At 32.9% G+C, this 23,176-nt stretch overlaps 5 protein-coding genes across 6 annotated transcripts; 2 read left to right on the forward strand and 3 right to left on the reverse strand.

Annotated features, from left to right (window-relative positions):
• Positions 1–4,207: 4,207 nt before the first annotated feature.
• LOC17883664 lies at positions 4,208–4,628 on the reverse strand. Its single transcript, XM_006289508.2, has one exon. The coding sequence runs from the start codon at positions 4,558–4,560 to the stop codon at positions 4,294–4,296; it is 267 nt and encodes an 88-aa protein (XP_006289570.1). The 5' UTR covers positions 4,561–4,628; the 3' UTR covers positions 4,208–4,293.
• A 4,832-nt stretch (positions 4,629–9,460) lies between these two features.
• LOC17882290 (G patch domain-containing protein 8) lies at positions 9,461–11,441 on the forward strand. The gene is made up of 8 exons (XM_006288157.2): positions 9,461–9,515; positions 9,691–9,777; positions 9,866–10,061; positions 10,152–10,306; positions 10,510–10,653; positions 10,742–10,836; positions 10,935–11,100; positions 11,214–11,441. Exons 2-8 carry the CDS (start codon positions 9,706–9,708, stop codon positions 11,289–11,291), a joined length of 906 nt encoding a protein of 301 aa, XP_006288219.2. The 5' UTR covers positions 9,461–9,515; positions 9,691–9,705; the 3' UTR covers positions 11,292–11,441.
• A 228-nt stretch (positions 11,442–11,669) lies between these two features.
• LOC17882306 (probable L-cysteine desulfhydrase, chloroplastic) lies at positions 11,670–13,795 on the forward strand. Its single transcript, XM_006287602.2, has 2 exons — positions 11,670–13,194; positions 13,456–13,795. Exon 1 carries the CDS (start codon positions 11,768–11,770, stop codon positions 13,187–13,189), a length of 1,422 nt encoding a protein of 473 aa, XP_006287664.1. The 5' UTR covers positions 11,670–11,767; the 3' UTR covers positions 13,190–13,194; positions 13,456–13,795.
• A 3,106-nt stretch (positions 13,796–16,901) lies between these two features.
• On the reverse strand, positions 16,902–18,451 carry LOC17881095 (zinc finger CCCH domain-containing protein 3). The gene is made up of 5 exons (XM_006286792.2): positions 18,266–18,451; positions 18,129–18,190; positions 17,828–17,876; positions 17,612–17,680; positions 16,902–17,508 (listed from the first exon to the last, which is right to left on the reverse strand). The coding sequence occupies exons 1-5, from the start codon at positions 18,393–18,395 to the stop codon at positions 17,399–17,401; spliced, it is 420 nt and encodes a 139-aa protein (XP_006286854.1). The 5' UTR covers positions 18,396–18,451; the 3' UTR covers positions 16,902–17,398.
• Positions 18,452–18,556: 105 nt separating this feature from the next.
• Positions 18,557–21,897, reverse strand: LOC17884024 (shaggy-related protein kinase alpha). 2 transcript variants are annotated; one of them, XM_023780441.1, is made up of 13 exons: positions 21,801–21,897; positions 21,081–21,240; positions 20,914–21,006; positions 20,733–20,792; positions 20,359–20,631; positions 20,204–20,278; positions 20,050–20,106; positions 19,823–19,963; positions 19,683–19,733; positions 19,484–19,579; positions 19,299–19,382; positions 19,088–19,190; positions 18,557–18,893 (listed from the first exon to the last, which is right to left on the reverse strand). In XM_023780441.1, the coding sequence occupies exons 2-13, from the start codon at positions 21,192–21,194 to the stop codon at positions 18,811–18,813; spliced, it is 1,230 nt and encodes a 409-aa protein (XP_023636209.1). In that variant the 5' UTR covers positions 21,195–21,240; positions 21,801–21,897; the 3' UTR covers positions 18,557–18,810. The 2 variants fall into 2 exon arrangements, with proteins under 2 accessions (XP_023636209.1, XP_006289925.1); XM_006289863.2 differs by having other exon boundaries at positions 21,723–21,897.
• Between the last annotated feature and the right edge of the window lie 1,279 nt (positions 21,898–23,176).

The raw sequence follows: 23,176 nt of genomic DNA on the forward strand, positions 1-23,176 counted from the left end.
ATCATGAATCTGTTACTTCAGAGAACAAATTTATATACAATTATTATAGCCTACTTATACCATATAGCTTTGTCTATTGTTTTCTTGTAGGTCTAAGCATAAATAAACCCTACTGAAGAATCTTTTAGACCAAAACCATGATTTAAGACATAGCACTATTCTTATATGTATGTGTCTTGGTTTTGAAAATGTGATGTGTTTTGAACGGATGGTCGATAGCATCAATCGAGAATTTACATTACTGTTTGGGTTTGTTGTTATTGACTTGAGCACGTTAAAGAAAAGTTAAAACAGAATAATTATGGAATCTTCAAAAAATATCTAGAAAACCTATGTATTTTTGAAATTTATTTTCGAATTTGAATAACAAAAAAAAAATTGCAAAAGTTTTAATATAACATTCAATAATTAGGAAGAAAAAAAGTCAGTAAGGTCTTTTGAAAAATTTATATTCATAAAATTATTTCGAAGTACTACGTCTAATTTATCAAGTGAAAGTTTTAAAGCAGTTTAAGTTTTGTTACTAATCTATATGCAAAACATGTGATTTTTTTGTACAATATATTTATATATCTGTTATAGAATAAATGTTTGATATAACTTATAGAGTTTGAGAAATTAATTTATAACATTGAAAGTAGTCGTAGATCTCTACTTTTGTTTTTTTATATCTTTTTATCACCAATATACGGATTTCTCAAACAAGGCAGACGTTTAATTATTTGTTTTTGAAATAATCATTTTAAACACTCGTCTCGTAAGTGTCGATCGATTATGCCGAATCTCCAATCTGATTCAAAGCAAATAGAAAGTCAGTATAATCGTTTAGCTAAAGATTTTCAAGTTTTTTCCCATCCTAGTTCGCATCTCTGCACCCCCCCAAAACCCCTAACATCTGCTAGCTAGCCGCCATCATCTTTCTTAAAAAGATCACAGGGGCATGCTCTTCAACCAACCCCTACCTACTACGCGAGATAAAGCAATTTAATAGAATCGAATTCTGATATAGGAATTGACATCAAGTTTATTTAATAGTATCTCATTTATCGATGCGGCAATTTCCGGCCACGTTTAAACTAACGCTAAAAAATATTTATATTTACCTAATACATATTAATATATCTTTTTATAAAATATTTAATAAAATAACAACGCTAAAAATCACTTTAAAAAAAAATAATTATACAAAATAGTATTATGGTAACTTAATTATCATCTACCGTAAGAAAATGAACAATGTATCAATCGTTTGATGAAACATTGGGTAGTGCACTAGTGTTAAAAGCTTAGTTCCATCGATGCTCCACTCTCATAACAATTTGCCAATTTGAATTAGATCCAGCACAAGAATACTTGTAATGGGTCAAAAACAAACTAATTGATAAAGTTAAGCACCATATTCTAAATATCATGTACTAGAGTCTCTAGACATTGACACTTTGTCTATGTATGAGACAAAAAATCTAGGCATTACGAATAACTCTTGTTAAAAGTGAATCTTAGATTGTCTTTCAATTCTATAACAATTCAAAACCATTCATAGCTAGACACAAAAACATGAATCTCTATTTTGTCGACATGATCATATGAGCTTCAAGTTAGGACCAAAAACTTTAAACAAACCAAAGCAAAAAAGGTTAGGACCAAACTTTAAACAAACTACAGTCAGTTATCAACATTTCTTACTGTTTGCATGAACATGCTTCAATTTCTATTAATGCAATTTATGTGATTGATTGATTATAATTTGGGAACTTAGCCAAATGACAAGAAAAGCAAATGACTGAGTTTTGTGTCTTGTTTTTAATTTTTGTTACCGTAAAGTTATAGTTTTTTGTATATGATTTTTAATTACAAGACCAGTCTGAAAGATTTATATAAATAGATCCGCAATACAAAACATATATAACACAACGCCGACAAAATCAAATTGTGAAAATTGTTATAACGACACTTAATATGAAACTGATAGAATATTTTTCATCGATAATTTCGAATATTTTGGTATTATCAATCTCATTGAACTATCAATTAATTTTCCCGATTTAAGTGAATCTCTTTCATTTGCTAAGACTGGGACACTAACAAGAATCCAACCCCAAATTAAAAAGTTAATAAGTTTAAGATGTGATTGTAGTTACTAAATAAATATTCTTCTCAGTTTATATGTGGTCTTCCATCATCTAGCATTGTGAGTTGCTGATATAATCAAACAGATCGAGTAAAACTTAGCTTTACTTCTTTGCATTAGAAGAATCATTTTTATTTATTTATTTATTTTTGCATTAGAAGAATCATGCATCGTTGTAAATATCGTAAATCATTTAATTTTTCACTTTGGTGGTATAGATTTTGGACTATTTTTTCCATATATCATTTTGTTCACATTTCTCTTACATCTAAATAACTATTAAACTGTATACTACAATTGGTATTGGCCAAAATCGATATTCAAAAATCTAACCGGGCTAAAATAATTGTGGAATCAAATCATGCCAAACCGGGTTGGTATATTGGACCAAAGTAAAAAAAAAACGAAATAGATGGTTCTCATCATCCCTCAGGTAAAGCAAAATATTCATAAAGATGAAAATAATAAGCCAATAAACATAGAGATTATATTGGCTACGAGCGAATCATTCAACAGCAAAAGATACTGCAGCTCCAATGTCTTTTTTATATTATTCCTATGTTACTTTTAGTAAATTAGGAAGTTGAGGCTAATGTTATTAACTTCACTCTCAAGAAAAGGTGATCAAGAAGATATGTACCACGACTAGACAATATAAAACTACTGTTTTGATTCAACTTGTTTGTGTGTGCATGTTTTGTTTTGTATATATAATAATTATGATTTCTGTTTCTTTTTCTATTATAAATAATTGGTTCGATGAATTTAGAAGATGTTTTTTCATTTTTTATTAAAATCTACATGTGGGTGCTGTGTGGTAAGCTTTCTAATTCATATAGTAAAAAAAATAATTTTATACTCACAATCAATTTACTATTGGCCGATTGGTAACGGTTGTTACTTGTGATTGTAGAGATTATGAGTGTAAAAATTTTCAATGTAGAGATTTTGGCTGTAGAAACTTTTGCTGTAGAGACTTTTGCTGTAGAGACTGTGACTGTGAAGACTTATTTTCTTTACTGATTAAACATAAAAGAAAAAAATAAACACAAGACCAGCAAGCCAAAGTTCAAAATTCTTCTGGACTCTTGATATAAACCTAACGAGTTTGCATATTACACTATGATCATTATATAGAGATAAAACAGAAAAAGTTATGATTATCTAAAAAAAATCAAGCTAATATATATAATAATTTCTTCAGATTGAGTCTTATTATATATATACTACTCCAAAAAGATTTGAAAAAGAGTTAGCAATGACATTAAATGACTCATTATTAAAATTACGAAAATTAAAATGGATAGTTGTAAAAACATAATATGCAAATGCAAATGAAGGTGAGAGAGATGAAGAGGGAAAAGTTGAGGGAATCAATGTACTCTTAGAAATGTACCTTTGTGTACAAAACTATACAATATATGTTGTTGGAACATAATAATTCACATCATCCTCATATTGTTCTTATTGATTCTACAGCTGGCTTCAAAATCTTTGTTCTTTTTTTTTAATTAATCTCAATTAATATATAATCATCCTTACTCACTATTTACTAATATTATAACTTTATAACAAAGTTAAATATAAAATACATATTGGCTAGGAAAGTCCTTAATTTTACTAGATTAAATTAAGACATGCTTCTATGATGGTTTTATTGTAGCTAAACTGACTTTAACCAATCGAAAAGTATATTGTATACTCTCTGGACTTGTGTTAGTGCAAGGACTTAATTATCTAGAGATAATTACATGGATCAATATAGTGTAAGATTATCATTTTTACTAGCTAGACTAATCATATCAATGTAATCATGTAAATATAAATGTTTGCTGCATGGTACACATGTTGTTCTTGATCATATGTCGTTTAATTAAGGATTCACAAATTGTGGATCATAATAAATCTAATATGTCGTTTAATTAGTGAAAATTGCATGTAATAAACTTAAAAGCTGCCTGGAGTTCATTTAAAATATTAATGTGTACAACAGAATGATTTAAAACTACATTTTATAAACAAATCATCGTAAGGATAATCATAAACTTAATAAGAAAAGAAAAAAAAGACAAATATACATAAAGCAAACCAAACTAAATAAAGCCCTAAGCTAGGCCTTGTTTCATTCATCTTCATCATCATCATGGTGATGATGATGATGACTAGTTATGATGAGTTTGGCAAGGAGGAAGAGTTTGGCGTTCGGACTCAGAGACACGAGAGGCATGGAACTTGGCGATGAAAGCAGAAGCTTTACGGTCAATACCTGGCTCAGCCACCCAGTAACGCTTGTCCTCGTCACTAGCCCATGCTTTTCTTGTGTAAACGACGTCGTCCCATGATGCATCAGCTTCAACTCTATGATGAGACGACCTTCTTGCTTTGAATAAGCTGAAGAGTGAGAACTTCTTTCTGCCATGACCTCCCATGATGGATCAGAGACAGGAGTAGAACAGCACTTAAGATTGAAGAAGAAGAAGAAGAAGAAGTGTAAGGTTGTGTTGTTTTTGATGTGTTGGTGAAGAGAGATTGGTTTTGGGGATGTATTTATAGGATGGCTGAGCCAATACAGCTTTTTGGGTAGTCCGGTTTGGTTCGAATCTTGGTTGGTTCTTTTTAGAAGTTATCAAACCGGAAAATAAAGGTTGGTTTAGTTAGTGTTACTTCGTTTACCTTTGTCCCACCACACATACTTTTGTATTGTGTCGCTTGTAAGGATGTTAACAAAGTGGCTCATAAGAGAATAGCTCTTGTAAATTTGTAATATAAAACACAAATTACTAAGTTTTAAACTTCCATGAAACAATAACCACTAGAATTAAGATTCTTTTGAGTATAATTTTTCTTTGACGTTGCTTTTTTTTTGACAAATTCTATCGATGTTCCGGTTAATTCTGGTAGAAACACACCGAAGTGCTTCAAAGTAAACTTCTCCTTGAAGGACCATCTCGCTGTTTATCCCGAGTTTGGAATGATTTCCGACTAATGCCAGAGGTAGTCAAACAACATATATTTTTGACTACAAGGTAAACCAACTGGGCCTTGGCCCAATTGACAGATTTCCCACACAACAATAATTTTTGTTTCTAGGATGGATTAAAGCTAGATTAATTTTTTCCAACTTTTCCCCAATTCTCTTTTACCACTGGACCACGGCTGTGCGGGTTTCTTTGACGTTGTTACCATTTGTTTCTAGAAATACACAATAAGAGAGAGAATAGCTCAAGAACGTTGGTGTAGCACGACGATCAAACCATCCTCCAAAGAGTTCTAGAGCCATTGTGAATTTGACGTACATAATTCACATGATAATACGACTGGGATGCTATGTGTGTAACTTGTGAGCTTATAGGGTATGATGTTCTAATTACAATATTATTTTTTAAGATATATTTGACTCCTATTTACTACGTACACATATATATTTGCTTTGCATTTGAACTATAAAGAAATTTAAATTATTTTTTAACCAATATTTAACTTTAGAAGTCACCAAAAGGTTACAAAATAGAAATAAAAAGCACTAGTACTACATTTAACGACTATTAATAGTACTTCTATTCTAGCTCAATGAGATTAGTAAACTAAAACAATATCCCTATTCATGTTGCATATTTGCATGTAACTTCTTTGTTAGTAGTCTCATATTAATTCTGGAGTAAACTATTTGGAATAACTAAATTTCATCAGTGAGCTATCTTGGTATAATTATTTTTCCACGTTTAAATCATACAATATAATTAACAACATATTTAAACAAAAAAAAACAATAAACGTAAATTAAGAAGAAAATCATAGTAATGAGATATGATTCGAGTATCGTCTTAAAGGGGAAGATGAAGAAACTTGGAAACTGCAATCCGACGGTTGTTGAGATTTTATCAGACAAAACTCAAATCTCAAAATTAGGTTCAGTGTTACAAACTTTTATAGAGTCTTTGGTCTCTCCTCAGAGGCATCCATCCAAGTTCTCTGTTTCTTTTTTATTTGAACTTTCTTCAAACATTTTTATATATATTAAGTGTGTATTGTGATCGAATCAATCAAAAGGTGGTGTGTATTATTATTGTAATGTTTCAATAATATGAATTATAAAGATAGGTATTATTGTTATAAAAGTCCAAACATATACAGTACTGTTTTATATGTTTGGTTTTTTTTATGGCTTTCTTATCCTAATGATGCTTCTAGATATTGCTCTCTAAAAAGTTCAACGAAGTGCCAAACTCTTTACCACTCTTGAGATTCTAGTCGAAATTAGTAAGTCAATGTTGATAATTAAGTACTATGATTAGTGTCACGCTTTTTTAATGGTTTTTATTGAAAACTTTATCTGTGTATATGTAAGTAACTACATGTCAATTCTGTAGCTGACTGATATAGCAAACTTTCAAAGCTTATTCATTTGAGAACTTTAAATATTTCAATTGTTTTTTTCCGTGAATTATAATATGTTTCATGATTATTTGAGTATTTAACTTAATAACTTAACCGAAGTAAAGTATATGCGGAATTGTAAACAAAGATATTCTAAAGACTTACGAGACTCGTTTTTCACTAAAGCGAAAATGATTTTTGTTTGGATCTTAAACTTATAAATAAAAATGCAAAAATAAAGAAACCTTTTGGAAGCGATTGTTGCCTCGTTTAGGAAACTTATAGGTCTGAATGAAGCACATATCGATCTTGAAGAGAAAAACTAGATCTAGAAAAAAGTTTCAAGAGAGAGAGAAGCGTGAGAAACGAGGCAACGATTGTGCTTCCAAAAGCTTTCTAAAATTCAAAATAGGTCTAAATGAAAAATAGGTCTTTTTGGGTTTTTAATACCCATTACAGAAGAAAATAGCAATTAAATCCGATTTAGTAAACTGAATTTGGTTGTCATGCATATGGACCGATCGGTTTGAATGATGGACCAATCGGTCGTTTTGCTCCTGGTCTTGTCCGGATAAATGGATCGATCGGTCCAAGGTGAGGATCGATCGATCTAATGCTTCTGATCAGGTCTGGACGAGTGGATCAATCGATCCAAGGTAGGGATTGATCGATCGTTGTGCTCATGGAATGTGTCGTCTGTTTGGATCGATCGGTCTGGTGATGGACCGATCGGTCCAATTCTCTGTATTAGCTAAAGTTGTACTTCCTTGCCCAAAACTGGTGCGGCAATTCCGCTCCAACTGTTTAGCTCCTGCTTAATACTCTAAACATAATTCGAATAAACATAATTCGAAAGACACGAAAGACACACTAAAACACGACACACGACTCAAAATAGACATTAAAAAAATGGTGAAAAAACTCTAAAAGCACCGAATTTCATTTCACATTGTAAAGAGCTTCCGAAAAGAACTCAAATACACATATACTAATTTCACAATTAGAGTATTCCCATTAACTAGAAGACCAAAGACTACAATAATTTCACATAAATCATGCCAAAAACTCGAACAACTAAATATTTTTTATATATAGTAAAATTTAGCTAGGTGTCAATTATTAAGGAAAAAAAAAACACAAGTTATAAACTTGTGGAAACAGTCAAAAGCACAAATGAAAAGGAATCTATGGAAGAATAAAACACTAAAAATTATTTGTTTTTATAGGCCACAACGAGCTCTTCCTTCTTTCGTTTTCCATTGTTTGTGGAATATATTCAACAGGCTTCACAAGCCTACATTATTATATAACAAACAATTAAGTTATTAACTAATATCTTGTAGAACTTTTTTTGTTTCATACAAATATACTAATCTTCTTTAGTAATCTTTTCGCCTAGAAACTGCGTTTTTTTAAGCTATAATTAAAGCATAAGTAATCTACCACCAAACAAAGTTCATTATATCGAATTTGACAGAGAATATAAAAGAAAGAGAGAAAAAAGTTTTATTCCTTTCGGATTTGAATGTGTTCATCTTGATTGATTTTTCACTTTTTGGCTGATTTTCTCGAAAATAAAGAAATTTAATTATATATTATCATGACATGGATCACACCATAACCATTTGGAACTAGGACATGAACTTATGAAGTGTTATGAACCCTATCTATTCAATTTTGGGTTCAAATATATAAGAATTCACCATATTACCAAACATATAAAAAAAGCTCACCTTGTTGTCAATGTAGTTTAGGCAAAGTAAAGATTAAAGGTTTGATTGGTAAGATTATATAAAAAACGATATATAAAAGCTGTAAACAAAAAACTGAAAATAACGTTTTTAATAACGTATGTAATACCGTTTTCGTGGTAATTGTCAAAACGGTATACTCCATACCAAAGCGGTACGAGGTTACCAATCAAAACCTAAATTTAATCATATGTTTAACAATACTAGGAAATGGTTTTGTAATATTATGTGCATTAAATAATATAAGATGATTAATTTAATATAGAGACATTAAAAATCATAGAAATAGTATGAAATTTGATAGCATATGTAGTTTTTAATTAGAGGCAATATTTCAAATAAGAGCATACTACAAAGAGAGTATAGGTTTTCATCAAAGTAAAAGTTATCCACTAAGCTCACTAACCCCATATATAAGCCATTACAAAAGTCACTCATCTTTTTGCTAAGACCAATCATATGATATTATGAACAACGTAATTTTCAACCTTTTAATTTATTTATAAAATAAACATCATAAGAAAAATAAATATTTTAATATGAACATAGTGTCTAGAAAAAAATATCACTACTCAACTTGTGCAAGAATCATTTCCCTTCCCTTTTTTCACTAGGTACTTTTGTATGTTATTTCTTATAAAAATGATTATTAATAGAAAATTCTTATTGCTATAATAATTATTTAAGATTATTAATAGAAAATTGGTATTAAAATAACATAACGTGTTATTATGTTTGTAAGAAAACAAAATAAGTGTTAATTTGTATTTTAGATTGTTTTTGGTTTTCAAAAATTATCATACAATAATGAATTAAAAGGAAAAATATATTACAAATGTTATTTTTTAAGACTTTGTTTCTCTCCGCGGCATAATTTATACTATCATCATATATGCAAAAATACATGCAAAATAATAATAATCATAATAATAAATCTTATTTTTCTTTATCTTTTTAAGAGCAATCAAATTGAATAAATGATTTTTTTAATTGTCACACTTTTACACATAGTATAGGATATACTCATTTTTTTCTTTTTATGATTTTCTCAATTGTATCTTTGTTATAGTTTTTGGCTTTTTGCCTTTTTTTGGGTATTCATCTTCTCTCAAATTGTTTATGTTGGGCCTAATCATCAATCTCAAGGCCCAGTTAGAAAGGAAAGACGGCGAAGAAAAAAATAATCTTCAACGTCGATTTGTGTTGTTTCTTTCTCTCTCTGCGCCGCGATCTCTCTCTCTAGAAGCTCTCGGAAGGTAAGCTTCTTCAATTTTCATCTTTAGATATGTCTCGATCTGAGATTCGATAAACCCTAATCACCAATTTGTTTACAAGATTAATTGGGTATCGATTTGAATCGCTATGATGTAGAAACCCTAGTTTTACGAATCCATTAGCTTTAGCTCTAACACAAGTCACATTGGGTTTTAGGTTGATATAGCGGGAATGGATATAAGGAGACGTGAGAGTAAGACGGAAGCAAGTAGTAGAGAGAAACGTATTTATGAGAAAGATCAGGTCTGTTTCACAAATTCTCAATTTACTGGTTTGTTTTAACTTATTTTTGTGTTTTGCTTTATCTATTTGTGATTTGGAATTTGTATAGATGAATCAAGAATCTTTTATTGAGGGTTTAGCAGAGGAGTTTCGATTGCCGATTACGCATAGGGTTACTGAAAATGTTGATTTGGAGGATGTGGAGCAAGCATCGTTAGATACACAGATATCGTCTTCGAATGTCGGGTTTCGTCTTCTTCAGAAAATGGGGTGGAAAGGAAAAGGTCTTGGGAAGCAAGAGCAAGGTGTGTGTGTTTGATAAGAATTCAGGATTTGGTTGGTTTGGTGTTGTTTCATCTTTTGATCATTTTGTGTTGTTTTTTTTATATGTTAAGGTATCACGGAGCCTATAAAGTCTGGTATCAGGGATCGAAGACTCGGTTTAGGGAAACAAGAGGAAGATGATTATTTCACTGCAGAGGAAAATATCCAGCGGAAGAAACTTGATATCGAGATTGAAGAGACTGAGGAAATCGCAAAGAAACGGGAGGTATGCGCTCAAAACATATTTGGAAATGATGCCTTTAACTTTCGATACTCAAAAGAACAGAAAGCAGTGTATAGCGTATATACATCTCTTTTGAGGGGATTGGTAGTATTGTAAAAGGGAAAGAAAAAAAAATACACTGCAGTCTTTTATTACCTGGTTGGTGGCTTTCTACTGCCCGCTTCGTCCCCATTATGACAATCCAGGTCCTAGCAGAACGTGAGCAGAAGATCCAGAGCGACGTTAAAGAAATCCGTAAAGTCTTCTATTGTGAACTCTGCAGCAAACAGTATAGAACAGTGATGGAGTTTGAAGGTCACTTGAGCTCATATGATCACAACCATAAGAAGGTAACACAAACTCTGATCCCCTTATCCTTTCTTGTATGCTGTTTTTTCCAAGCCTAAAACATAGAAAGTGCTGGTATTCATTATGCAGCGATTCAAAGAAATGAAAGAGATGCACGGCGCAAGTAGCCGAGATGATAGGAAGAAGCGAGAACAGCAGCGTCAAGAGAGGGAATTGACTAAAATGTACTCTTTAACACTATTTTAGTTTCTCTTCCCTTTACATGTTCTGAAAGATTATGTATGCGTTGTACTTAACACAGATTGTCTTTTGTAAATCTTAGGGCCGATGCTCGTAAACAACAGCAGATACAACAGAACCAACAAGAATCCCCAGAGAATGTCCCTGTTTCTACACCAGCAAAGACCACGGTTACTCCACTTACTGTCCAAGATCAGCGAAAAACATTGAAGTTTGGCTTTTCCTCTAAAAGCAGCACTATATCAAAGGTACCTTAGTTCACATTGTTCATTTACCAGCTGAGCCTGTTACGCGCTGGACCTAATATAGTCGTGCTTAGACCTGGACCTAAACAAGTTTATATATATTTTGACCTATGTAGAGTCAACCCACAAGCAGCATCAAGAAGCCAAAAGTAGCAATCGCATCTGTTTTTGGCAATGACAGTGACGAAGACTAAGCTCGCTTCACTTAGTCGGGAATATTGTACTGTTCATGTAACTCTATCTTATAGTTCTTTACCCACAAATTCAAAAACAGAAACTATTACATTTCCGGTCAAACAACACAATAACACAGTCTTAAATATTTCATGTGTTTTCCCTCTTTATAACCATTATTATTAAATATCAATCCGACCGTTAAAACGAACCGTTTCAGAGTGTCTCTCATCAGTGTCCCGTACGAGAAAAAAAAAACACCATTTAACACGTGAATGAAGTTCGTCGGCTCGGTAGGTGAATGAATCATTCCACAATCACGCGAGAGTCACGTGACCCACTCCAACAACAGAAGAAACCATTTTGTGTTTTTTGTTTACAGTTCCCAAAGAGTCGTCGTGGCACCGCACTTTCACCACTTGTCTTTATCCTCTTTGTTTATGATTGAAAGCTCTCATTTCCTCAAATTCTTCCTTCTTCCTTAGGCCTCTCTTCAATGGCGTCTCTGTCTCCACCGGAAGAAGCAACCTATCACCACCGTCACTCAAAACGATACTCCTCCTCCTCCTCTTCCTCCTCCGTCACCGCTTCTAACGGAATCGAATCGGTCTCCGATTTCGTCAAACGCCCCAAAATCTCTCCACCGAGTTACATATCTTACTCTGAAATCGAATCAGAGTTCTCGCATCACGACCCAGACTTCGCTCGTATCAACAACGGAAGCTTCGGGTGTTGTCCTTCGTCAATCCTCGCTCGACAACGAGATTGGCAGCTACAGTTCCTCCGTCAACCGGATCGATTCTTTTTAGAAGAACTCAAACCCAAAATCTCCGAATCTAGATCTGTGATCAAACTCCTCATCAACGCCGAGCATGACGACGAGGTCTCGATCGTCGACAACGCAACAACCGCAGCTGCGATCGTTTTACAACAAACCGCTTGGGCTTTCCGTGAAGGAAGGTTCGATAAAGGCGACGCGGTGGTTATGCTTCATTACGCTTTTGGTTCCGTTAAGAAATCTGTTGAAGCGTACGTTACACGCTCCGGTGGACACGTCATCGAGGTACAGTTGCCGTTTCCGGTTAACTCGGCGGATGAGATTATTGATAAATTTAAGATTGGTTTAGAGTCGGGTAAGGCGAATGGTAGGAGAGTTAGGTTAGCTTTGATTGATCATGTGACTTCTATGCCTAGTGTTGTGATTCCAATTAAAGAGCTTGTTAAGATTTGTAGAAGTGAAGGTGTTGACCAAGTTTTTGTTGATGCTGCTCATGGGATTGGTTGTGTTGATGTTGATATGAAAGAGATTGGTGCTGATTTCTATACTAGTAATCTTCATAAGTGGTTTTTCGCGCCGCCTTCCGTTGCCTTCTTGTACTGTAGGAGATCGAGTAACGGTGGTTCGAGGGATTTGCATCATCCCGTTGTGTCGAATGAGTATGGGAACGGTTTGGCGGTTGAGAGTTCGTGGGTTGGTACTAGAGATTATAGTGCTCAGTTGGTGGTTCCTTCGATTTTGGAGTTTGTGAATCGGTTTGAAGGCGGGATTGATGGGATTAAGAAGAGGAATCATGAGTCTGTGGTTGAGATGGGTCAAATGTTGGTTAAGTCTTGGGGTACTCAGCTCGGTTGTCCGCCTGAAATGTGTGCGAGTATGATCATGGTCGGGTTACCGGTTTGTTTAGGAGTGTCGAGTGATTCGGATATTTTGAAGCTTAGAAAGTTTTTGAGAGAAAGGTTCAGCATTGAAATCCCGATTTACTTCAGGCCACCTGCGGACGGTGAGATTGATCCAATCACAGGTTATGTGCGTATTTCTTTTCAAGTTTACAACAAACCTGAGGAGTATCATAGGCTCAGGGACGCAATTAACGGACTTGTAAGAGATGGGTTCAGATGCACGTCTCTATCTAGTTGAATAAGGTACATATTATCTTGTCCCAAGTTCTCGTTTTCGGGCTATGTTCTGTGATCACCAATACCTTATTTTCTTTGTTTTTTCATCAACTTAGTAGCGGTGTTAGTAGAAAATTGAAGAGCATCTATATAGTCTTGGAAACAATTGTGTTTCGGTTTACCATCTTATTTGTAAGCATTGGTGAGACATTAGGAAATGTTACTAGAATCATCATAATACTAATGTTTTCGTCGTCGTCTTGCTTTTCTCGTGTTGTATAAAACCAGGGGCATCAAGCTTTTCGGGCGAAAGAATCATCTTGAAAGTTATCATGGTTTAGGTACCATGGAACTTCATGAGATTGGAAGAAGTGAAGTAACTTCGCTATATCCACAATTCATATCTCTTCAACATAAACTTCTTATGTAGTGATTATGTATGTTTGAGAAAACTAAGCTGTCATCTAATTCCTTAGCTCGATTCGTCTGTTCAAAATCTCCCTAAAAACATTAGCAAGTCAGGGTAATAAAGCAAATTAGTATTGGTTCGTGGATGGACGTTTATAAATAATTCGAATGATATTTTATTGGTTAGTTAGTATAATTAACTGATGAGAATAATTATTTTGGTCGTTGTGTTGAATTCTCTTTATAAGTCTCTCTCAGGTGCATGCATCTTCGTAACTCTGAACCTTTGACCCAAGCCTAAAAAACTATGTGGTCACATTACAACTCAGTTATCTAATAAATCGACGTGGCAAAGCTTTAAATAATGAGTCTAAAGTTATTCAAAGTTATATCCTCAAAACACCTTCAGCTCTTTAATTTAATTTACAAAAGAAAATCATGATTGGTATTGTCTATTGAGTTTTTTTTTTATCAATAACTAAAAAATCAGCTCAAATTAGCCAATTCGAAAGACAATTGTTTACATACTTAATCATTTGCGGGTTGGAACGAGCTTTGCGTGCCAAACAATTCGCTTTTACATGTGAATTTCTAGGAATTAACGATAAAGAAAAAAATTGAGAATTCTTCCCTATAAATGTTGATGTCATCCAGATATGCTGAGAACGCCGATTATTTGGTAGGGGAAGACACCATCTTACCAAGTCAGAACAGTCGGTTCGGAACATCACGTCTCTGAAATTATGCCCAATCATGCATTGCATCGTCCACACTAGGGCTTCTACTTCCGTATGAAGAGGAGAGAGACTTCGTCTGAGGTTGGAGGCTCCAATCATTGGACACGGATCATGTGCATGCAACAAAACCACCCTAAACCTGCATACAAATAGCTAGACTTCCAGAAACCATCGATAAAACAACGATATCCTACAGAGACAGGAGGTAAAGCACCCGAAGCAGCAAATCCGCTCCCAAAATTCCCAAGTACTACCCTTGGAACCTGAATATTCTCTACCTATGCAGCATGCCAATTCTGGGCTTCCTCGTTCGCAATCCGACCAATTTCCAGTGGATTTTTATCCAAATTTTTCAAACACTTTATCATTCATGGCCTTCCATATATACCATAAAACCAAAGGACAAAAATTAAACTCATTATCACGTGTTAATCGTAAAATATAATCCATATTTGCAAAAAGTGAAAATGTAGGGAAAGCAGTCTATTGAGCTACTTTGAATCTCAATTTTTTGTTTTTATTTATTTATTTTAATTTCTACACAAATGTTTAACTAAATTTGTTTTATTTGCAAAAATCAATATTAATTTTTTTTTCTTTATTCAAATAATATATTGGTACATATCCTCCTTATGTCCCATTATATAAGAGTTTTTGGTTAAAAGCAAAAAGATTAAGAAACAAAAATTGTTTGATTATTTATAAAAATTCAACCGATAGAAAAAAATATTACAGTTTTTCAATGATCATAAACTATTAAATTAATAAAAATGATGCATAGAAATTTGAGAATATATAATAAAATGAACAAATAAAATAGTCTAAAACATCTTATATATTGGAACGGAGGGAGTATATGTTTGTAAATTTATGGGTTTAATTGCAATATATATATATATATATATATATATATTTTTGTCAACATTGGGCCACAATTGGCCGGCCCATTAGCCAAATCCCTACAAATATGTAGGGAGAATGTAGGGAAAGCAGTATATATATATATATGTGTTAAAATGTTATATACAATTTATATGTATATGTGTACATATATTTATATATATTATGTACAGTATATATGTTGTTATATATATATATACATCTTATATATATATATATGTTAAATGTTGTAATTTACAGTTTTAGAGTTGTTTTTTTTATATATTCAAATTATTTTAAAAAAAGAAATTGAAACTAAAACCCATGATTGAGTGAAAACGGATATGTTGGGGATATTTTATTGATCTGCTAATAGTATCGTCTGGTGACACTACACTGATGGTCAAAGGATACAACAAGATATACAAGTTGTTGACTACAAAATTCGTGAGTCTAATTTTATCTTATTTATTATATTTATCATTCTTAATCTTGTTCTTATTGAATTCTATTTCAGCAAAAAAAATCATGTTTCGTACAAATGTATTCTATAAATAAAAATATATAACATTAAATTATGTGATATTATAAGCGTGATGTGCGAACGACAGCTTCATATAGCTAAATAAATTATTTATGTAAGAAAATGAATATAATTATTTTGTTATAGTTTAGTTATATAGTGTTGCATAATTTACAATATTAATTCAAACAAACACAATGTGAGCAATGTATGAGACTTGTAACTATATATATGAGTATGTTTTACATTGGACTCAAAATTTGCAGTCATTCACATATTTTATAGAACTTCAAATTCATGTGGACCTATGTTGCACAAAAGTTTCATCATAAACTGAAAATCATAACCGAATCAAAAACAAAAAGAATATTCATTGTTTTCTCAGATGACAACTTATATTTATTACAATATTTTTGATAGTAAAAATATATTAAAATTTCATATTTGTAGACAACGAATGAGAGTGTTAATACCTAATACTACGATGTGTTGAGGAAATATACAATATACTAAAATTTTGTGGGTCTTTATTAGAAACCTTAAATAATTCATTAATATGACAGACGCATTGAGAAATCACTTAGACAAAAAAATTTCTTAATTAACTAAGAGGTTATACATCACACTACTAAAACATTAAAAAAAAATTACAATATATGATATAACATTTTACACAAAAAAAAACTGCAATACTACTTAATTAGCCACCTATTATTGGAAGGAAAATAAATTTAATAGTATTAATGGACCTATTAAAATCCTCTCTACCATTAATGGTTATATGCAATGCTAATTCACCAAAATACAAAATGCTGTTTTTCCAAAAGGGTTTTGCGTTAGGCACAACATATGCATTGGTAAAATCACAGCATCCTATCAAGAATCCTATATACTACTTATTATACCTTAATTCTACATCAATACCTTACTTCATACTTTACTTCGCACCATACTTCATACCATATATAGAGGTTAAGGAGTTTTTGTTACAAAACGTGACATGAGCAACAACTAACATCACAAAACATGAACTTAACTTGCAGTTCAATGAGAATGACAATCTACAAATATTTGGCTTTGAACCAAATGATCATTAATTATTTTTAGTTGAATAATTCAAAATTGATGTATTGGATTAATGTTGTTTACAACAAATTCTTTGGACATGTATCGAAAATCACAGTACATTACATCTTAATCTTTATAAACAAAAGCTGTGTTTCTGCTTACTTTACTTCTGATTTTATGCTACTTACAAACATCCATTCATAGTTCAACTGCACCAAGTTTAAATTTACATACAAGGATAAATAACCCATAAGCTTAACGAGCTTACTGCTCCGACTCTATCAAATATTTAGGAAGTTTGGTTCAGGGAATGAAGTCTTGTGGGTGTTTTTCAGGTTTTTTATTTACAAGGCAGAGACACTCAAGCAAATGACTATGGAGGAGCTAATAAAATTCAAAGACTTTTCTATCAACAAAACCGCGCAAAGTGTTTAATTGCAATGTCCAAACAATGTCTATAAAAATACTTTCTGCATAAGTAACAAGACGAAGCTTGGTTGATATTCTTCCAATCCGAAGAGATACAAATCTATGGAGCTTAACGAATAACGAGCAGAGATTAGTTTTTCTTTCATATAGAAGCATCATCAATACTGAATCTGAGCACAATTTATCTTTATCCCCAGTCTATAGAAGGAAGTTGAGGATAGCCTTGCTCGGGAGGCGGTCTCAGAGATGGCGGAAGATCAAACCAACCTGTATTCAGTCTCCCACTAACAAAATCACCTGTTTTGCAGAAATAAACTTCCCAACATCAAATTTCTATAAGTAAATATACTCAGACGACTAAGAAGAGAAGTTGAATAGCAGAAATAACAAGAACGCGTACGGTTTAAAGTACTCCCTTGGATGTGTTGGTTAAGCTGATTAGCATGAGGTTGTGTATTATTGGTGAATCCTGCATTTAAAAATTCAATAAGAAAGATGATGTTTTAAGCAAACCAACACAAGACAGAATCTAGGATGCGTGTAGTAGAGACTTGTTTAGAGCTTTAAGAAGCCACCAAAGAGACCAAACCACATGTCTTTAAGGTTTTGACCTAACCTGTGCTGGGGTGAACGTATCTACATGAGTTTCCGAATGGGCAAAAGTTCTGCAAAACATCCATTAAGACAGGAACAGGCTTTACTTGGAAGATAACACAAAACCCACAAACAGGGCAATGTAAACTTTAGGGTAAGAACTTCGGATTTAACAAGAGATTAAACGAAAGAACAAGACTTTACATATCCAAGAGATTGCTAAGGTAAGATTAAACGAAAGAACAAGACTTTACATAGCCAAGAGATTTGCTAAGGTAAGGATCAGGAACAGAGCGTAAGATTCAATTCGATTGAAAACGTACCGAGGTAATGAAGCTATTGCAGAGACCCTTAGTCGCAAAATTGGAGACTTGTGGATTAAGATCTACGAAACAGAGATGTTAAGAAAGAGAAGCGAAACAGAGAGAGAGAGAGAGAGAAAGAGAGAAGAGAGACAGACCTGAGGAAGAGCTGTACCAAAGAGCCTTAGCTCGGAGATGAGGTTTGCTCTGAAGATGGCGTTTTCTAGCGACTTGAGTGTCTTGAAACTCCTTGTCGCAGTAATCACAGTAATATTTCCCAGACGGCATCTTCTACGGCGATGACGACTCGTAGTAATATCAATAATATATCACAAAGTTTTGGCTTTTAAACAAGTCTGAGAAGTGGCATGAGGTTTCTTGAAGAAACTTGAAGTTGCTACGGTGAAACAACTAGACTAAGTTTGAGTATGGTACATAGGAAGAAGAAAGATACAAAAGCATATATAAAAAATTCTTGGTGGGCTGTTACATTATAAACCAACAGACCAACTATAGTAATAATAACTCTTTTCTTTCTCTACTCATACAACAAAGAACAAACAAAGAGATACATATCAGACTATGACATATTGATACATAGAGAGGGGGGAGAGGAGGGAGAGGAGAGAGGGGAGAGAGGAGAGAGGCACATTATAGAAGTCTTGTGTTCCTTCTTGCTACATTTTTAGGGGTTTTTTGAAAATCACAAACCGAGCCAAGGACACTGCTTCCTTGCATGCTCAGGTACTAACTTAGCTACCATCTCCACAGGTACACCTTTCAGCTCTGTTTCACAGTAACAACAGGAACAAATTTTAGTCCATTGTCTTAGGATGTTACACATATAAACTAAGCAGTCAATGATCAAGGATCTCTTGATGTTTTTAAACTCTAGACTGATGGATTTAGATGGAGAAATCTTTGATAATTTTGCATCTAAATTTGGATTTTAAAAGCATTAGGAAAGGAAGATGTTATACCGTGCGGCTTGAAGTTGAAAAGTGGTGGAAGGAAACGTCCATTTGGTAGACGTGCATTTGGATCTCTTAGCTCATCAAAGAATGGGTGGACCAAAGTGTCAAGCTGTGACCAGATTTGACAATTCAAGCATATATGTCAGATAACGAAAACTGGGAAATGAAAGGACAACTGAAAAGAATCACAATAAGGATGTTGACTTGTAATACTCACCGCGGCACTTCGTAGATTAGGAGAGTATTGAAGAAGTCTTGAGACCAAATCAACAGCTTCCGGAGGCATGCGTTTGTGGAAAATCTGTGAATATATGATGAGAAGATATCAACACATTGACTTCAACTGCTATTGAGAGAAGAGACAGTGAATATGATGTTCTGATTTATATAATAACTAATTACCTTGTGCCATGGATGAGCTTTAATCTGAGGGAATTTGAATTCTGTGTAGTTAGGGTTCATGCACTTGATTTCTTCTCTGGTAGGCGTTCCCAATACCTACCCCAATGCAAAACAAAAAATACATTACATCAATCTTCCATCAGAAATGGTGAAAACAAGAACTTATGATCAAAGTGAACATGTGCAAAGCTTATTATACCTTGATTATCTCTACAAGTTGATCAACACCGCTCTCACCCGGGAACAATGGCTATCATAAGCAAAGGATAGAGTTTGTCAATCACAACAGTTCGAATAGAACAAAAATGTTTGACTGAGATTATAGCGTACTATGCATACCTGTCCAAGCAAGAGTTCAGCAAGAACACATCCTGCAGACCAGACATCAATGGCTGTCGTATACTCAGTTGCTCCAAAAATAAGTTCAGGTGCTCTGTAATACCTTGAGCATATATAGGAGATGTTTGGTTCTCCTTTTACCTGTTTTCAGGAGTTACAATTATCAACAAGTTTGAATTTAACTTATCCAAATAAAAATGTACGGAGAAAATATATATCAAACGCACCAATACTTTTGCACTTCCAAAGTCGCATAGTTTTACTTGATGAGTGTGTGGATTTACCTGTTTCATTATAGATGAAATAGAGAGGCATTAAAAATTGCAGACAAGTAAATGTTAAAGTATCCTGTGAATACTAGTTTATAAAGCTTTTTCATACCAACAAGTTTTGAGGTTTTATGTCGCGATGACACACACCAATGCACCTGTGAATGTAAGATAAAGCCCTAAAAATCTGCCAAACATAGAAGCAACACAGTCAGTGATCCACAAAAAAAAACCTCCAGAACCTGATAAAAATACAATAATTAATACCTGATATGTGTAAAGCTTGACATATATGAGAGGCATTCTCTGGTTCAGTTTGTTGTAATGTTTGATAACACGATGAACAGTTTCCGGGACGTATTCAAGAACAAGATTGAGGTAAAGCTCATCTTTTTCAGTGGTTGAGAAGAAGCAGTGTTTCAAAGACACAACATTTGGATGGTCAAGTAGCCTCATGGTTTGAAGCTCACGGTTCTTGTACCTCCTATCTTGTAAAACTTTCTTTATTGCAACAGTTTCTCCTGTCTCAAGGCATTTCGCCTAAACCATACAACGGAAAGAAACAGGATTCCAAGTCAGTCAATTGATATATAAAATTATCATATATTCCATAAGAGATAGATAAAATGAACAAAACTCACTTGGAACACAACGCCAAATGATCCATGTCCAACAACACGTTCTGCCATGTAGCTGATCGTCTGCATTCACATTTCACAAAGTTAAATCAAATAGAACATATATAAAGAATCAACTAACATAAGAGGTCGAAAAGAAACGAGTTTTTTGCAAATGTTGAAACAAAGAAGAAGCAAAAAGAACCTGTTTTGGTTGGCCGTTTCGTCCACCAATAGTAGTCACAATGATATGGCCAGTCTCAGTCCCATTACCATCTACCACCGTCGCTTCCATTTCCTAACAATCACAACCGATTTCAATAATCTATGAAAACATACCAAAAACTATACTACAAACGCGTCGAAACATACTTTATCGTCTCGAATTTTCATGTCATTCATCTCTTCAGGTAATTTATCAACACCAGAAGCATGTGCAGTAGAGTCTCTTGCCCCAGGGATAGGAGCTATACCCACTGACGCCATTTTCAAGGCTACAAAACAGCTTCCTCCTTTATCTCAACTCTTCAAACTACACCAATAACAACAAAGATGAGTCCAATGTGTTAAATTTCGTTGCTTTACTAATTAGTTCTCTGATAAAGAAAGACCTCACAAATTCAATTTCTCACCAATGAACAAAACAAAGCTCATTTCAAGCTTCACTAATATATAAAACTAAAAATCTGATTTTTATACAACATATTAGAACAGTAAAGTTTACGGAAGAGGAAAGATTTATAAACGGGTAAGAAAAAAAATGCGAATTTATTACAAAGACCCAAGCATTAAAGTAAGAAGATGAAGACGAAGAAGACCAAATTAAAGTTGGGTAGAGAAAGATAGAATCAACCGATTAAAAATGGTGGGTTTAAAGTTTCATAGTGAATCATAGTGTATAAGAAGCAGATCTGAAGCTAAAACTCAAAAAAAGAAGAAAATTTTAAAAACCCAGAATTCGAGATGAGCAACAGGAGCATAAAAATCAAAACTTTGAAGAAATTAAAAACTTACCGAAGAAAACCTAAAAAACCCAGATCGAAGATGAATAAGATGAAGAATTAAGGATATGAAAGAGAGAGAGATCCGTACGATTTTAAGGATTTGGAGTTGTGTGTTTTGATGAATGATGATGAATCGAATCCCTCTCTCTCTTCTCTTTTCTTCTCTCTCTCTAACTTTGTTTTTTTTTTTTTTTTTTCCGGTGAGACGAATTATGAAATTATAAATTTTATATAAATTTAAAGACTTTCTTCTATTGTGTGATACAACAACATTGGCCAGCATTGGATAGTCTTTTTTAGTGAAAAATATTAATAATGAGACTCTTCGAAGTTAGTAAGAAAGTTTTTTTTTGTAAGAAAAATAAAGTTACATTGGGTTTGGTTTTTTTATAGTTTTTGACCATTCAAACTCTTTTTTTGTTTCCCAATACAAAAGATAAGGATTATGGAAAATACACATAGAACCCATTATGTTAATGTAAAAAAAAAAATCAAAAGAAACATGATTTTAGTAAAAATGGTGGAAATAATTTTGGATTTATTAAATTAAGCATCTAACTTTTATTATTAGCTCTTTAAATATTTTTTTACTTTATCATATAAGGAGTTAACAATAATATGTTAATAAGAGATTAAGTTATTCATTTAACTTTTGAAATAAATCACAAACTTAAATTTTATTATATAAGAAAATATTTTAACAGATGTTCAAACCGTTAAATAGTTCTCGCCATTTTTAAGCTCAAACCTTTTAAGACAATTTTTCTTATTGTAATACGATTAATAAATAGAGACTATTGTACGTAGTTTTTTAGATTATTTTTTTCTTTTACTAAAACTATTGTTCGAAAACAAATCAACGTCTAAAATCAGAATATCAAAAAAAATTATAATATATAAATCATATCTGAGTCGAATTAATATGAGGTTTTTTGGAAAAAAGTTCAATAACAAATTCATATGGATTTGAGCAAATATATTAAAACGGACAATATATTAATGTTAAACTAGCATGGGTTTTAGAGAATCCAAAAAAATACGGCTCAATACAATACCAATATTATTTTCTTTCAATATTTTGGAGTTGAGAGAAAGAATAAATTAGAATAATTTTGACTTTTTTGTGTGTTTATTACACACCTATATATTTTTATCAATAAGGAATATACCAAGTTTCAGATAGTGAGAGACCACAAGCTGAAAAAATGGGCCGTTGGGTCAAACGTGTCGGAGAGGCAAAAATAAAAGAAACGAAAAATAATCAACGACCAACCACTTTTATCTTAGCCTATCTTCAATAATTCATCCAATTATTGGATTTTATCCCTCCCTTAGTACATTTCAATTCAAAGTTGGGAAAACTAAAAACATATGGTCAATCATAAATTTTCGTCTCACATGCTTAGAAAAAAATAAAGCATGAAACATACAACCGTCCATAATCAACTTCTTAGACTTTTTAAC

Source organism: Capsella rubella, unplaced genomic scaffold (assembly GCF_000375325.1).
Source record: "Capsella rubella cultivar Monte Gargano unplaced genomic scaffold, Caprub1_0 scaffold_6, whole genome shotgun sequence".
NCBI classification, from domain to species: domain Eukaryota; kingdom Viridiplantae; phylum Streptophyta; class Magnoliopsida; order Brassicales; family Brassicaceae; genus Capsella; species Capsella rubella.